General features: G+C 35.8%; 1 protein-coding gene across 2 annotated transcripts in view; it reads right to left on the reverse strand.

Moving 5' to 3' along the window:
• Positions 1-18503, reverse strand: part of LOC132699862 (nephrin-like) — a 508010-nt gene that overhangs the window by 386757 nt on the left and 102750 nt on the right. Inside the window, exon 2 of one of the 2 annotated variants that reach the window (XM_060666811.1) lies at positions 14766-15263. In XM_060666811.1, coding sequence (XP_060522794.1) covers positions 14766-15156 — 391 coding nt within the window. In that variant the 5' untranslated portion in view covers positions 15157-15263. Of the gene's footprint in view, positions 1-14765; positions 15282-18503 lie in introns of those variants that run through there. The other variant, XM_060666820.1, reaches the window with a different exon arrangement.

Raw genomic sequence — 18503 nt, forward strand, 5'->3', positions numbered from 1 at the left:
ATATTTTCTTTTAAACATTTGTCAATCACATATTATATAGTGTTGCCATATAAATTCAGTTAGTGTAAGGTGGGTCGTCGCGACCCTGAGGTTAATTTAAAGCGGACTGTAATTTTTTATTTTAAGCAGAGCCCGTAAGACGTGGTCTTGAGGGTAGAGACGGCACTAACCTCTTGTCGCTGCTGTCTCGCTGGACTGGGGCCCCAATAGCAGCTCCTCTTCGATCTTGAGGATCACGGTCTCGGTACGGTGGAGGTGGTTCACACGCACACGCAACGCGGAGGGAGACAATAGTTTTTTCTTTTGGGGGTTCAACACTATCGGCGTGCTATCGATGCCAAGTTCGAACGCGACAGTTAAGCACGTTCTTAGTCGCACGTGCGCTCTCCCTCTCTTTTAGCTCTACATTTTCCGCATGGCGGCGACACCTTACGGGCCACTAAATTTTTAAACTTCCGCGGTTCTTGCCCGGGTGTTCGCTTTACGGATTTAACATTCCACCCACCAAAACCCACGGTTTTCAAATAACCGAAAGGCACCCATAAGGTAAATGAATGGATACGAAAAAAAAGGGTTTTCTATAAACGAAAGAACAAAAGAAACTTCTTGCTAACTTAAATACTAAAACTGGTAATTAACCTAAATATTGTATGGCTACGTGATTACCCACGCGTCAGTGATTGGGTAAAGGACAGAGTTTGACCACGGGCCGTTGCATAAGTCCGGTGGGGGTTTTTAGAGTCACCACCCGGACGAAACCATCGGTGCCCGGGTGAACTTTGGTTACTCGGGCTAAAAGCCATTGGTGGTCTTTGCTCGTTCTTTATGAGTACCAGCCTCCCCACCTGAATATTATCGACTTTCTCGCACCACTTTGCCCGCTGCTGAAGAGTGTGAAGGTATTCATGTTGCCACCTTCGCCAGAAGTCGGTGTGCATCCGCTGAATTAATTGCCATCTGCTAAGGCGATTGATGCGCATATTGGAAAGATCTGGATCCGGAATGCTGGAGTGCAGGGGCTCCTGCTTTAAGAAATGGGACGGAGTCAGCGGCTGGAGATCGTTGGGGTCGTTAGAGACAGCGCACAACGGGCGCGAGTTGAGAATAGCCTCTATTTGCACGAGCAAGGTATACATCTCCTCGTAGGTGAGGAGTTGATCGCCAAGCACTCTGTAGAGGTGAGTTTTTACTGATTTGACACCGGCTTCGGCCAAGCCGTTGAAATGTGGAGCGCGGGGGCTATTAAACCTCCACTGAATAGCCGCAGTCTGGGCGGCGAGTTTGAAATATTCGAGGATTTGTTTATAGGCACCGATAAAGGAGGTTCCTTGATCGCTGATTATTTGTGAGCATCGGCCTCGGCGAGCTACGAACCGCCGAAAGGCGGCAATGAATGCTTCTGAAGTTAAATCAGAGACCAACTCCAGATGGATGGCTTTTACGGCGCAGCATACAAATACGCAGATATAGGCCTTTAGTGACTTGGCACCTCGAATCTTGCTCATGGTGATCGAGGGGGCCGGCGTAATCTAGACATACCACCGAAAAAACTTTTAGTTGTGAAACTCTTACGGCTGGGAGGTCGGCCATAAAGGGAGAGTAAGATTTGGGCTTCGCCCGGAAGCATCGAATACACTGGGACAAGACTCGGTGTATAGCAGTGCGTGGGGAAAGGATCCAAAATTGCTGTAGCAAAATGTATTGAAGAGTCTTAAAGCCTACGTGTAGGTTTTGTTTGTGTGCCCATTCTATAATAAGCTCTGTCAATCGGTGAGATTTGGGCAATAATAAAGGATGCTTCTCGTCATATGGTAAATTGTAACGCCTAATCCGACCACCCACCCTGAGGCAGCCTCGCCCATCTAGGAAGACGGCTAACTTGCGAAAGGGTTTGGGAGGCAGAATATTTTTGTTTAGTTGTTCAACGATGTCTGTAAAGCAAAACATTTGAACGTGTTTTACGATCACCAGAAGCGCATTTTGAATCTCCAATGGGGAGAGAGGGCCGAATTGTTTTGCAAGTTTATCGGATCTGGTGTTCGAAATGAATCTAAGGACGTAGGCTATTGTGTGTTGTATTTTGGGCAAAGAGGAAAATTTATTCACCAACAGAGTTAAAAAGTGCTCCTCGAAACTGTGCAAGACTAAAGTTCGCTCTTCGCAGAAGACCTCTTGGGGACGAATCTCAGTAATGTCCGGCTGTTGAGGCCAATGAGGCCAATTATTGGGTTCCTGTGCAAGCCAAGCGGGGCCTTGAAACCATAAGCCATGGTTTACGAGCTGAGCGGGTGTTACACCTCGGGAGACGTAATCAGCGGGGTTCTCCGCAGTGGGAACGTAGCGCCAACTAGTGAAGGGAATGAGACCGTGTATATGTGCCACTCGATTGGCCACGAAGGGTTTCCAGCGATGCGCTGGGGACGCCAACCATGCCAAAGTAACTTGTGAGTCAGACCATGCAAAGACTGCGTCGAGAGTGACGTGCCTTGCATAGACCTGCTTGACGTAGTCGACAAGGTCGCTGAGAAGTGCGGCAGCGATTAGTTCCATGCGGAGAATCGAGATGGCGGTTTTCAAAGGGGCTACTCGAGACTTACCAATGTAAAATCTCTGCATTTGAGGTACACCGCTGCCCCGTAGCCAGTCTGCGAGGCGTCGCAGAAACCATGCAGTTCCACCAATTGTGGTTCGTCTACAAATATACGTCTCGGAATTTTATTGGCTGTTAGTTCGGGAAGTTCCGACTTAAAATTATTCCACTGTCGACAAACATCGTCGCTGGGGATTTCGTCCCAGTCCGAGTGAGACAACCAAAGCTTTTGCATTAAAAGTTTAGCGAATAGCACCACGGGTGACAGAAAGCCTAGAGGATCGTAGACGCGAAAGATTTGACTGAGAATATTGCGTTTGGTACAAGGTAGATCTCTGGGCGAGCAGGAATAGGAAAACGTGTCGCACGAAGGGTTCCATTGCAAACCTAGGACTTTAATACATATGGGCTCATCCTTGTCAAACGAACAGGGCATTTGAAGATGTGAGGCATTGACAGCAGATAGGACAGCTTCGTGGTTGCTTGCCCATTTCCGAAGCTCGAACTTCCCTGTTTGAAGAAGCTGAATAAGTTCTTGCTGCTTGCTGGGAAATTTTTTACCTTCCCGTATGGCCAACTCTTTGATTGTTCTGAGGGCCAGGTAAGGAGAGCTGGACACACCGTAAGTGACGGTGTTTAAAACGTATTCCTGCAAAGGTTCCTGATCGGAGAAGCGCCAGAGAATTTTCTGGAAATTTCGGTGTGCAACGTTTATCAAGATTTACCGATACATCTGACGTATATCGCAAACGAACACGTAACGATGGAATCTGAATTGTAGGAGTATCGAGGAGATATCCTGCTGCAATTTTGGGCCTGTAAGCTGGGTGTCGTTTAATGAAACACCGTTTGATGTGGCGCATGATGCGTCAAAAACGACACGAATTTTTGTATCTTTGGAGATACAAAAATGAGGTATATAGTAACCTAGAGGAGAGCGATATTGGGCGGAGTCAGATACCAAAGACACGTGGCCAGATTTCAAATAATCTGTCATAAAATCAACATAAGCCTCTCGGAGGTTAGGATTCTTTGATAAACGCTTTTCGAGGAGGTTGAACCTTTTAAGAGCTTGATTATACGAATTTCCAAGCGTGGGCACGGAATGCTTAAAAGGAAGTGAAACTACGAATCTCCCGGAGGTCTCGCGGTAGGTAGTTTCGTTATAATATTTGTCACATTTGATGTCATCAAATGTCATCAAATGCGACTCAAATAGGATCACAAAGTACCCTCTGGCAAAGGATTTACCATAAGAAAACCAAGCATGTAAGCACTAGTATTAAAGTGTTTATCGAAACCATTCCTGTTTAGATCGAGTTCGTTGGTCAAAAGAGATGCTATGAAAAACTTCTTAACTCAATTTAAACTTATTATGCGAAAAACACAATCGGACTTCAAACTAAGTACTATAAATTCGGTAAACACTTGTTGGATGCTCGGAAACAACCTGCGCGTTTTACTGTGGCTATAAAGTTTTGAGAGTACAGGACAACTGAGCTAGTAGAGTTATCTGTAAACTATTATTATATAAATATGTCTGTGGTTTCGTCTGTTATACGGAAGAGATTGAATAATTAAAATGGCTTCGGAGACTTGGAATAAAAACTACTAATATTGTATTCCGTTTATGTCGCTTTTTGAAGTCTGACTTGCCGTCGAAAAAATAATCCATTAGCTCGGATAAATTTTTCAATAACTGCGAGCGTTAGTCTTCTATCCGTATATTTTTATAACAAGATTCAATTATCTGACAAGCTCACTTTCCTTGGAACATTCCGCCCCCCTTAAGGAGGGCAAAAACATTAATCCAGTTAAGTCTACCGGCGAACCGGGAGTCGAGTTCTTTTAGCCTCCCGAGATGTGTCTCCATGCAACATGAAATTAAATTACTAACCCGTGATTTTCTAGCTGGATTTAATATTTTAAATCCTTATTATCGTGATGGAATCTGCTTAAAGGCTTTCAAAGTTTACTACGACGCCGACATACATTTTATACCTAATCTCCTTTGTGAACGTAAAGTGATTTTTAATCCTTCCAGTTTTACCTTTGCGGTGTATTTTTTATACATTTTTCCTTTTTTTTCATAATATTGCCTTTCGAATACAGAATAAAGAGAACTTTTCTGGCGATCATGAAACACTGGGCAAGTGCCGAAAAGCTTCCTTAACCTTCCTTAATTAAAATCGACTCTTAAAATTCATATTAAAAATTGGTGCCTGAAAGGAACAAGCAAAGGAAGTAAAATATATCAATGTCGTAATCACAAAAACAAACAACAATTAATTGGAATTGAGAAAATAGAAAATTAATTTTGAGACTAGCATTATATTTTTAAATGGGACAAGCTCAGATTGTATCACAATATCTATACTGTCACTTAAAACATAAATGACACATATCAAACTTTGGATACTTCAACGTTTAGTGACTTCAACATGTGCATTTTTTCAGTTAACATAAAACATACAGGTTGGGTTAAAAAGTAAATGTCGATACCGAGTTAGTTTTGGTTAGTTTAAACGGAACACCATTTTTTCAAATTCAATTTGTGTCAAATTTCACCCCCAATTAATGTAGCATACCCCATGCCTATATCTCTTATTTTTTTATGAGGAAAAGAATAAACATCAGAAATTTAATTTTGACATGATCAGTTAAGTAGCAGTACCAGTACAGTTCTTAAATTGTAACAATTACATTTTAAAGTGAATATGGCGCATCTAAAGGAAACCTAGAGAATTGAAATTTTAATTTTTATAGGATATGGAGACAAAACGAGAACTGAGAAGTTTGTCAGTAGTTTAACCCAAAATATCCAGAAAGACAACTACAAGATCCACTGCAACCACAGTAAGTAAAATTGAGAGAAAGTAAAAGAAGATTTGAAAATTTGAAAGAAACAGTGCACGTCAAAGAAATCATTTTATTAGGTGTTGAATAAAATTAAGAGAAAATGAATGAGAATGCAAGGTTAAACATTTTATTAGAAGTTGAGGATAATCCGGAACGTAGCTTCAAATAATAGTGTTAGACAACAAACAATTTTGCGTTTATTAAATGGTACGGTAAATAAACAATATTGGAGTTTGGAGTACAAATAATCCTCGATGGAGGAAAGAAAATCATAAACAACCCCCACAAAAATAAATGTTTGGGCAGGGATTTTGAACAACAAAATTCTGGCAGTTTGTTTCGAAACTTAAATTAGTCTGATATGCCAGAAAGACAGATTTGGTTTCAACGGGATGATGCTACGACCCATTCTGATCAACAAGTGCGTTAACATTTAAATACGGCATTTCCCGGGAAGTGGATTGGTGGAAGCGGATCAATAGAATGGCCTGCAAGATCTCCAAATATTATTCAACAGGATTTTCTCCTCTAGGGATATTTAGAATAAAAAATGTATAAGGAAAAACCACAAAATGTAAGTGATTAAAAATATAAAATTAGATACTAAATAAAGCAAATTAATGAAAATATCCTAAGTAATGTTTTGGAAGGGCTTTAAAACCTATTATCATGTTGTCAAGTCATGGTGGACATTTTCAACACCTATTACAATATTTTCTTTTCAATTTTTCTTCTTCAATTTTTTCTCAATTTTACTCACTGTGGCCCTTGTACGTGTTTTTCTGGATATTTTGGGTTAAACTAATGAGAAACTTCTTCTTCAGTTCTCGTTTTGTCTCCGTATCCAATAAAAATTAAAATTTCAATTCTCTGGGTTTTATTTAGATGCGCCATATTCATTTTCTTTACTGACACAATTGCAATTATAACAATTTAGTACTAGTATTGGTGATTTACCTGCTCATTTCAAAATTAAACAAAATGTGTATATATTTTGAAATCACATTATAGTTCCATAATGCCCAAATTAGAAATATATATCATTAATCGTGCCCAGTCTAACCGGGGACAGCTATTTGAGATGCACTGTATATTTAAAACAAAAATCGATAGGTCCGTCTTGGGTTCGTCTCACCCAAGTTCTGTACAATACCTGAACACAATGAATATTTAATAAACCAGTCGATGACTTAGTTACAAACTTGTTTATATGCAGAATGGGATTAAATAGTTTGACCGGAAGCTTAGATTATAAGCCTGACTGGATGCGCGTTTGAGAGATCAAATAATCATTCCAATCCAACTCATTGGCTTGTCTAATTCCAATTAGGAATAGATGTTTACATTCGGTATCATAATAGGATTTAAAAGGCTTATCAAGATTTGAAAATTAACGTATAACTAGGGCCTTTGGATGTGGAACGTTCGGTGGTGGATAAAATCGTGAAAATGGAAAATGCCAATATTACCGGTAGTAATTGTTTACTGAAATAGTGCTGATACTAGAAAAACAAAGCTTTGCCTAAGCAAACAAGCAAATTATCACAGGTACAATGATATTTTCTCAGAGTGTAAGTTTATTTGGATGATAAGAATATATTATCTGGATTTAATAGTAGTGGTATGTTATTTTTAATTTCAATTAGCCTCAATTAACTGTCACTTCCAGTATTGACGTCATCTTCAAAATCTCTACATTACACATCAACTTAAATTTATTTGAAAAACATGGGAAGTTTATTACAAAAAAGATGAAATAAAATCGTAGACGCTTAATTTGGGCTTGACCGATATTAATCCACGTTTACATGATGTTTTCTACATCATCCTAGGAGGCAGATCGGGGCTGATGATCTCTAAGGTCATTTAAACTCATAAATGTTCTATTGGGTTAAGGTATGGACTGTGTGGAGGCCAGTAGAAAGTTTTATTTAAATAATTTGGTACTACTCTTGTAGTATTTGGTCTGCCACTTTAAAATTCTTTTTATATTCTAGCGAGCTTATTCCTCTGACATTAAATTCGGTATTTCATTTATTAACTGAGATAAAGACGTAAATAAAAATACAAAATTCTGAGAAAAGAGAAAAATTCCGACAGTTTTTCTTAAAACACTCTTATGTCTAAAACTCAAATTTAAATAATATATACAATATATATGGGAAACCTTGCTGACGTTTCTACAATCATATTGCTCGGTTCTCCAGACAGACCCAAGTCTCGGTTAAGATTGCTTGGTTGCTTATAGATTTTTATCCTTGGATTTTTGTTTGGTAGAAAAATTCGTTACATGCTATAATTTTAGTTTTATCGAATAAAATTTGATATCCCATTTCGTGATTGTCTATGGTGACTGTTAATGAGTTTTTTTTATTTGTCGTCGTGTCGGACGAACAATGTTCATGCACCTCTTTTAGCTCCGCAACCCTCAAACAATATATAAGCAAGTACAGAGTAGAATGCGACAGCAAGTTCGATTCATCAACAACCAACGCAGAAAGATTCAGAAATTTTGTAAATAGTTTGGATACCATGCTTTTTCTATAACCATTATTTTTTGGTAACATTTTTGAAAAACAACACGAATACATTGACTGTCAGAGTAGACATACGTCAAAATTCAAGCCCGGAAATGTCGTAGCCGTGAGTAATGAAACTGATGTCGTAAAATGACATATTTCTCAAGCTCAATTGGTGTATAATTGGGTATTTTACAGATGGAAGTAGAAAAAAATAATATTTCTATATCACAATAACATATACCTACCATCACAGAAAAATTCAATGCATTTATTAATTTACTTATTTATTTAAATGCGACAATTTTTGTCACGAGTTTGATTAGCGTTCAATACACGAGTGACGAGTTAGTGAAGTTTATAATTTTCCTACAACCAAAAAATAAAAATACTTCGACTTCACTTCGAATTAAACAAGAGCAGGGTAAAAATGATCAAAAATAACATTTTTCGGACTATGATCTGGTAAATTTAATATATATCCCGTTACATAATCCTAACAAATCCCCTCTCTTAGTTTAAGAGTTCCTTCATAATAATTACTGACTATCAATTTAAGTTACAATTTTGCGAGTTTTTATTTTGCACCAAGCGCCCATTTTATTCTAATAACCTCAATATTTCGTTATAAAGGCATCCGGCTTTTAAGCGGGAGAAGTTGTAAATTTTCACTTTATTTGTACCCCGGAAATTTTGCCACACCCTCCTTAGATTGGATTCTGGGAAATATGGTGTAATTGTTTTTCGACTCAGATTTAGGGCGGGATAGAAGCCAGGAAAAACAGCAATAATAGCGACCTCACTGTTTACGAAGTTGTTTTTTTAACCGATATTCGAAAAATAAATTCCGACTTTTGTAAAAAATATTATGTAAAATAAATTTACATTTACACATCGTTCTGGGTGTGGATTTAGCCCGTACCACCAGAAATCTATCAATTGCCCAAATTATTTAAGGTAAAACCTGCTGCCCATAGGCTACGGTTGAATACCCCTATTCTCTAATCAAAACTAACTCAATGCATAAGAAAAGATTTTTCTACTACAAATATTTGTATTGGATAACTTCCAATCCTTCTTAACTATTGTTTGGCATAGTGTAAATATTGGTAGGCGATAAACAACATGTTGAATTCGTTATTATGACCTCATTATTGGTGTTCTCTCGCTCCATATGCTTGATAGTTCCCTCAGGAATAGGGTAATTTCCACAATTTTCTCTCATCCCCCCCCCCAGTTTGGGTTTAAAAAAAAATTACAACTGAAGTCGTTAACAAGTTGGGTGAAGATAACTTCAAGTGCCCTGGGGGAGAACAATTTCTTTTTGCGAGTTCCTGTGACGCTGCAGCATATTAGACAAATTACTATTCTATGATTTAAAAAGCAAACCGCGTAATATACACATATAGGTACAAACTGTTCCAGAATGATTCTCTCACAACAATCAAAGGCTTAATGGAAGGAATGCGAATAAAATACAGTTGAGAGATTTCTTGGTGTACGCTTGGATCACTGATTTTCCTGAAAAATATACGATTAGTATCGTATGTTTGAAATGGAAAAAATTAAGGATTATGGGTAGATGTTAACTGTGGAACAGCTGTAAAGGTATGAGGTTTACCTTACATCGAAAAAGAAATTCCGTGTAATTTTTTTATTAAAAAAAAAACTCACTATTTTTAGGTTTACTCTGTTATACATATTAGAGGATTGTTGCGTTCAACTGGTTACTGAGAATGACATTATATTTTCGGTTACTCTTTAATGCAAATTTCATGTAACAGTTCACGTTATTTAAAATATTGAGGTTATACGCATCGTTCGGCAATTAGATTACACCTTTTCCATCCGACGGCTTTTGCTCAACGTACCCACATAAATTTATCCCAAAGAACAACAGCTTCCATGTTTAACCAATCAGATTGTGCTTAGTAAACCCAATTTCGTGTGGAATTACGATGTTTAATATTGTTAATCACATTCATTTTTCAATTAATTTTTTGATAGTGCCGTTGCTAAGGCTATTCTAATCACAGTTCCTGCTTCCCCTTGTCTCATTTTTTTCAAATGCAGATTTTTGTTTTAGGTAAAATGTTTGGACTAAAATTAACGATGCCGCATATCGGTGGACTATGATTTCCTAGATTTCTGAAGCTATTGCTGAAATTAAGCAATAATATGTATTTAAGGTTTTTTCTAATTTTTACCAGGCAATCGGCTCGTTAGAGGGTGAAAGTTCAATGGGGCGGCATAAAGTGTATTTTACAGAGCATCCTTGTTTTTCAATTAAAAGAAAAACATTATATCCCTAGCCACGAGAGCTTACAAGCTCTTGGAAAGATAAAGAACTAACAACAAATAAAATCTAGTAAAAACACACCAACTTTTCGCGCGACACATAATTAATATTTATTGTATTGCACAACTGTGAGTAGCTACTTCAAATTTCGTACTCGTATATATAAGCTCTTTTTTATGTTTTTTTTTTTAATTATTATATTTGAAACATCATTTTGCAAGTACCTAGCAAATTCTCACATCCGACTAAATAATCTTCTATCAAATAATATAAAAATGTGAAAGTACATCAAAAATATTTATTGAAGAAATATTTTTTGCGTTTGAATTTTTATATTATCATAGGATCTCAAATATCTACCCAGCTCTCCTAATGTATATGATATAATGCAATAATAATATATAATAATATAAAGTTGTAGCAAATATTGATAGAGATGGAAATCTGCCCAATAATGAAATTTATTTTTAAATAAAGAGAAAAAGCGGGGATTAATTAACTTATGCGTGATATAACATATAGTTTGTGTGTTGCTATAGAAAAAAAGTTCAATTTTTAAATGTGGTCTGATGAAAATACCAATTTTGAAACAAAGTGTCATGATCAATATTCCTTCAAGACTAACGTGTCAAATGGTTTGCATAAAAACATATTAATAGGACCTTTCTTTTCGCCAAACTATGAACGCATAACATTATTTACAAGTTTTACATACTGACTTTTATGACTTCATTGTGGAACTACCCTAAGAAGAAGGATCATGTATTTGATGGTTCTTCATGTCATGCTACATTATTCTAGACCCCTAACCTTACCCAATTTGATTACTTCCTAAAGGGCTACAAAAAGTTTACCAGGAATGGCTATTTCAAGATGTTGACCATTTAGAAAGAATAATTTTAGAAAAATGGCAGGAAATTTCTCCAGACAGGCATAAGACAGTAGAGGCATTAGTAGAATTAGTGAAAATTAGGTTTCTATTTATTTCTAGAATTAATTTTATGTTAGCTGTACAATTTATTACATGCACTCATGCGTGATTAAATGGTAAAGTTGTTAAAAAACAATATGCAATGACAAGTTTATCCTGACTTTTATAATCACAATAGATAAATGTTCATTCAAAATAGAAGCAATATTAACCAAGACCAAAACATATTTTTTTCAACGTAAATGGAGGTAATTGCATATTTGGACGTAGGTTTTAGTTCTGACCAGCTTTTTTAATAACTTGACATATGGTTGATATTGTCTAATTTACAGGTACGACTGGTTTCATAAAAAACGGATACTACTCATAAAGCACTTTTTTCCAAAGTTTCGAGCACTGTGCAAACTTCATTGTTTTGATATTTCTAATACTGCCACTGTCATAAAAAAATGACAGCGTTATCACAAATACGTTAGAAAATAAAAGGAAGCCTAAAATGCTTCCACATACGAGCAGAGAGTCAAAAGCAAGAATTGTCACCAAGTTAGAAGATGGTTCTTCATTATCAGCGGTAGCTCAACATTTAAATCTAAGATGGACAACCATTTTTTCGATTAATAAAAGGTGGAGACAAAAAGAAATGTTTGAAAGGCAGACAAATAGTTCAATTCAAGAAGATCAGGCGCTTTTTCGGATAGTCGAGGATCACATTTTCCAAAGCGCGAAGTACGCAAGAATTCTGTCGGTATTTCCTGGCAATAAAACCCCAGTTTGTCGATAAAATTAAGGCATCTCATCCCAAATGCCGGACTGAGACAAAAAAGAAAGAACTCACTCCCCAACAGCACGGCTTATTGTAGCGCTTAACCATCAAGCGCAATAAAAGCAGTTTTGGGATAGAGTCATATTTTCCGATGAAAAGATCCTCCAGTCTTCCAAAAAGTGTAAAATTAAAGTGTACAGACCAGACAACCAGCACTTCAACCCTCGATTTGTCAACAGACACAGCTGTAGGCCATTTCAGTGTAAATGTATGGGGATGAATTTCATCCAGAGAAATGGAAAGAATTGTTCGTAAAACTTATTCTGAAATATTGCAAAACGTTATGATGCCCACCGTGAAACAGCTTTACCCCTAAATTAATTATATTTTTCAAACAAGACAACTGTCCTGTCCACACTGCAAACATCGTTACACAATGGCTCCAATTGCCAACCTTGCCACTGACATCAATTAAATCGAAAACATATCACAAATATTTTATGCCTCAAAACAGCGAGGAGCTATGGCAAGATATTCAGGAAGTATGAGGAGAATTGTGGCTTGAAAAAAACTTCATAACTTCATGACCATGAGAGGAATTGTTCAAGCTGTAATTGATGAGGAAGGAAATTGCACAAAATATTAAATACCTTCCCCAAGTGTTTCTTCTTAACTTTTTTATGTTAAAATTTTGGGCCACTGCTAATAAGGAACAACCACCTTCTAAATTTGTTACAATTCTGGCATTTACCTGAACCTATTTATTTTTAAGTTGTTTATTTAAATGTTAAAAATTATCTTTTTACTTTTAAAATAAATAAAAATTGAGTCTGTTGAGTTTAGACCTTTTTTAATGATAAAACTTACAGGAACAACCAATGATAAACAGTAAAATTGAATAAAATGCTAATACCTATACCGGAACATTGGAAATCCTATGTAAATTTTTAAGTGCTCACTTTCTAATACAACTTTTTTGAATAAATCTTAATAAGCCAATGTAATGGCAAAATGGCAAAAAGGTCAATACAAAAAAAACCAGCCATGGTGCTCTTTCCAAAACTTGATAACGTCAAGTTGGAAATATCAAATAAAGGTTGGTTTACAATAAAGACATGCACATTTGGTTTAACACACTCAAAAAAAAAACTAAGAATGTAGGTATACAATGATGTTTTTCTTACGATCAAACTCATACTCGGTTTTTAAAACCTACTTGTCCCTTAAAGTATTCTGGGATGGAACTTCATTTAAAGGACGGTTTAAGCAACAGGAAAGCTTCAACAACTATAAATTTGGTCCTCAAGTATTTTATTAAAAATAATTAATAATTATAGTAAAAATACGGCTACAAAACATTGCTAAAAATATACATTATTTAAAATAAACAGTATTTTTTAATTAAACTTTTAAACAACCCTCCATATATAATATGTTTAATTGTTGAATTCGAAGGTAAAGTTTTAGCATGAAAATAAACTTCAAACATTTCAGACACTGCTCTAAGACTGTTTTATGCATAACACCACTTAATTATGGTTACCTTATATTCAATTGAATAACTCATATTTAGTTTTAATTAAAACCGTTTATTAACGTATAATAGTTACAAATAAAAATATTGTTACTGTCACGAATGTTCGTTCATTGTTAAATAATATATTATGCAACAAGCGCGGTAAACGGCATTTGAGTGACGAGGTTATTTGCACGAGCGGAGCGCAGCAGAGAGTGTTTAATAAACGAGTGACTTAAAAAAAATTACCAAACGTGTTGCATACTGTACTTTTTCTACATTTTTTCAGAATCCCATAACTAGCGAGTAGAAAAATATATTTACTAAACACTCCCTCCGCTCGTGCCAAATAAACTAGTGATTTGAATGCGGTTTACCGCACTTGTTGGATAATATACTATAACTGATGTTTGACTTATTACTTAAACTATAAACTTTTTGAATTTTGCCATCATATTTAATTCAAAAACTGAAGAAAGGCTTTAGTAAAATTAAAACTCGGCACATGAGTTAATCACACCGACCCCTTCAAAAAGTTATATTGCAACTTTGCTATAAAGTCAATATTTGAGCACCTACATGTAATATCCTATGTTCCATTCGGCAATGCACCATCCAGTATAATATTAGCATAATATAAATTTTTTGCGAGACGTTTTCAAAAATTTACCAAAAACGATGTCTCTTATTGCTTACAATAATTTCGTGTTCAGGCAAACAGTAAAGGCTGATTAATGCAAAAATTTGTGGTAATAAAAATAGATTTAATAATGCATTTTATTTTAAGAGACAGATATACTTTTCTTGTAGTTATGAAATGGGTCAGGGAATGGAAATGCAATTGAAATAGGTACCCGCTCTTACGCCTTTGGCTAAAACAGTTGACGACACAGCTAAACTAAACGTATATGCGCATTAATTTTTATTACTCAAAATGTTTGCAGGAACCTGCGTCTAGATCCCATATGGGACGTTAATACAAACTTAGTTTTGTCAAAATGTTATATGATGATCTGTATACTGCTCAAAATATAAAGTGGAATTTAGCTGTACTTTACCTCTAGATTAAGAAGTTTTGTTCCTAAAATTAATAATAAAAAAACATTCCCATATGGTTCCAATTTACTGAAGCATATTATATAATAACAATTTTGAATTGAAATTGAATTGAATATATTGTATATTATAATAGTCGAAGCGAATACACGGAATTTTGTTAATTATTTCTATGGTGTACTTCGGATGCAATCGCCAATAAGCTAAACTGAATGTCGGATAAGACACTTACCGATAACTGTCAAGTTGACGTGGGTGATTTTGGTCGGCGACTGTTGAAAATCTACTCTGCAGTGAAAGACGTTTTCGTCCGAATGTTTGGCCGGGGATATGGACAAGATCGCTCGTTGATCGTCTAGCACACGCAGAAAGTACCGGTTTTGAAGAGCAGGTTCCGCCCAATGTTGCGGATGGACATTTTTCGCGTCATATTTATAAAAGGGAGATTCCTCGGCACCGCGATACCACAAAATATTTGCTATTTTGTCCGGAATTTGAGTGGGGGCTAAACTACAGGGAAGGGAGGCCGTACCACCGTCGGAAGCCTCGGCGAATTCGGTCGCCTGCTCGGCGACAGAACATGTCACCAACAGCACTAATACTAGGAATCCGCGGCTGGACATCCTCGACCGTTTCTACATGACCGGATGAGGTAGAAATGTGACCAGCTTATAAGTATTTGGCTCGTTGTGGAGGACTTAGAACTTCAGGAAGAACATCGAGACTGAAGCTGAAACAAAAATATACATTAATTATAGGCCCCAAATTTGTTCGTGGACTTAATTTTTACATCCCAAAACATTTCTCAGTCATTGGCTTTCAGGGAGTTGGGAAAAACATTTATATAATAATATTAATAACAATTACAAAAACTAGAGCGTAGAACCCAATATGAAGGGAAGGGTAGGAAGTTGCAAAAATCTTGAGCAATATTTTGAAGTTGTGGAAAATCGTTGTTCTTCTAATATAGGGGAGAATTCCATAATTTGAATCGGCGCACAGTGTGACGTGTAATATGGTATAAAGACAAAATTCGATATTTTAAAAATGAAAACATTAATTTAAGTTCTGTAAACGATATTTAATAACTTAATGCATAAACTAACAGCACACACAAAATTATTGGCAGTTTATTTAGTGTTCGGTAGAAGGCGCAGCAGCCACGGTGCTACTCCCCAGAACAAAAACTTTTCGTAATATTTTATATATTATATTATAACTTAAATGGATAAGAAGTGGAATAAACATGTAAATTTATAAATTACTTTTGGATTAACCAATTAAAAGTAAATTAACTTAGACAAAAAAAACTCTAGGTAAACCTGGTTTTAAAAATTAAAAAAAAAAAGTTTTGATGCGGAACAGAGATATAAAAAATTTAAAAACAAAATTTAAACCTATTCATCAAAGAATTCATCAGAACTATTATGATTAAAGAATTCTTCCATATCTAAAACTGAATTGCTATAACTTAAATTTTATTTATATCTTCATAGGACTGTCCATTTTTTTTTGTTAGTTATGTTTCTTTTAGATGCAATGAGAGGATCTGAACTGAGAAGAAGTATGCGCATTAAATCCTTATTTGATGCTAACCTAGAGAATTTCCTGGTGTGAGACAATCTATGTCTTCTTACCTCCTTGTGTCTAGCCTTGTTTTCGGTGCCTCGAATTTGAAACGACTTTATTGGCATTTCATTCATTTCGATATCCGATATGAATAAGGCACTCAAAAAAAGGAATCTAGCAATGCAAAGTGGACAAACCAAAGCGGTAGTTATCTGAGTTGGATGGACGATCAATTAGAGTTAAAGTGTTCATTTCTTTAGGCTTGGCTTCGCAAATGACGCATTTTGTTGTCGAATTTGTTTCTGATAAAATGTTTGTGACACTACCATCCATCATTGTTAGCCACAAATCAGCTCGGATATTACATTTTATACCATCCCTACTTTGTATTGCAAACTCGTGTAAATTTTGAATTTTTTCCTTTAAATTTTTTCTACATTGCGTACTAGATTAGCATTTTCTTTTTGAAATAAAAATTTTATGGGTCTGCAATACAAAGTAGAGGAGGGTCTAGGATTTCGCCATCGTTCTTGCCCTGTTTCCTCATCAATTAATCTTAGAGGCACCATCGCATTAAGGAATAAAAACTCGTCTGTGCTTTCAGGGCTATTGAAATTTTGTTTATATTGGCTATGCCCAGAACTACCGTCACGTTGAACCATGTAAATTAGTTAAATTTAAAATGCTATTGTTTTGTGTAAAAGATCCTGCAAATCTACTTCCGCAGAAATATCAGATACATTTATATTGGAAGGTAAAATTTCTTTTTTGGCTTCTTTTAGTTGAAAATAGCTGGGAAGAAAATTTTGGGTTTTAACATTAATGGCCGATCTAAGAATTATGTATTTTCTGACAGATATATCCAAATCTAACATAAGTGCCAAAGCGTAAATGGAAGTAAAACTTGCAGTAGATTGAACCTGATTAGTCGTACTTCCCGAAGCTACAATTTGTGAAGCAAAATGTAGTTCCTCTGGACTTCTGTCCGCTAATTCGGCTGTGCGTCTTTTTTTTTGTTTCAATTGAAGCCTCTTCAAAAAGAACCCGGGGTCTTCTTCTCCGATTTAAACTGGTCTGAGCTTCATGGTTTAAACATGGATTTTCTGGTAAATTGCTTTCGTAATATATAATTTGGTAATAATAATTTGATAATAAAAGTCGCTTGAGGGAGCGACATACTTTGTTGTATTTAGTGGCAAATTTTAACCCAAAAATCTTGCTACAGTTCATAATTTGATTTTTTAAACTGTTGGACGGTTCTTCACAAACTTATAAAACTCGCTTAAAAAACTTTACGGTAATTTAATTTATAACAATATGAAGTACTTACAAACTTGAGAAGACGTCATTTTTAAATTATACAGAAAGAATAATACTAAACACTTAAAAAATAACTTTGAATAGCAGTAAAAGTCGCGCTAAATATTTAATTCTCGGCTAACGTTAACAGTTGTCAAAGTTTCGAGGCGTGGCTAAAAAAAAGCACGGCTAACGAAGATAAAATAATGTTTGTATGTTATTAAGTGACAAATAATCTGCCCGACGTTGTAACAAAAATGCTAAAAATAAAAAGTTGAAAATTAACCTTTTAGGTAATTTTGTCCATGGTACATCACACTGTGCGGCGCCTAAATTAAATCACCACAATTTCTCGGCTACAAAAAGTAAACGCAGCGCCATCTTACAGAAAATACGTTGACCTCATTATGTTTACTAACGCGAGTCGGCTCACGTTTGCTTTGTCGATAATATTGCGTTTTCTTGATTTTACAGACAAAATTTGTTAAATTAATGCTGCAGATTGTAAGGTAAGAATTCATTATGATTTTATATAATACTTCAGTAGGTGACTTATTGCTCAACATTTTCCTATCCTAACCTCAAACAATCATGCTCTCCTTAGGATGCGAATGCCATTGTAAATATATTTTCAGCTGGTTAGCCTAAATTGGACAGTATCGGGTGTTTAAAATTAAACCGGTCCAATTTAGGAAACCTTTTTAATTGAACAGGTCCAATTTAGGATTCATTTTTAACAGTTTACATATTTTTTATTTCCAGAATGTCGTAACGTGGTAAATATGGCAAATAGCCTTGGCGACGCATAGGAGAGGTGACATCGGTTTAAACGGCAGCATAACGTTCCTAAAGCGACTTTAAAAACTGCAAATGGAATAATTAAAAAAATGGGTAGATGCACCGTTTTCGCTGAAAATGTGGAGCAAGAGCCTGTAGATTATATTTTAGCTATGGAAGAATGCTTGTTTGGTTTAACAGTAAGAGACGTTCAAAAACTAGCGTTTGAAATAGCGTCTAGAAAAAACATCCCTAATAATTTTAATCAAGAAAAAACGACGGCTGGAAAGAAATGGTATAAATTAGTGGAATCCACTTCGATGGG

The sequence above is a fragment of the Cylas formicarius genome, unplaced genomic scaffold, assembly GCF_029955315.1.
Source record: "Cylas formicarius isolate icCylForm1 unplaced genomic scaffold, icCylForm1.1 PGA_scaffold_10__41_contigs__length_53128322, whole genome shotgun sequence".
Classification (NCBI taxonomy): Eukaryota; Metazoa; Arthropoda; class Insecta; order Coleoptera; family Brentidae; genus Cylas; species Cylas formicarius.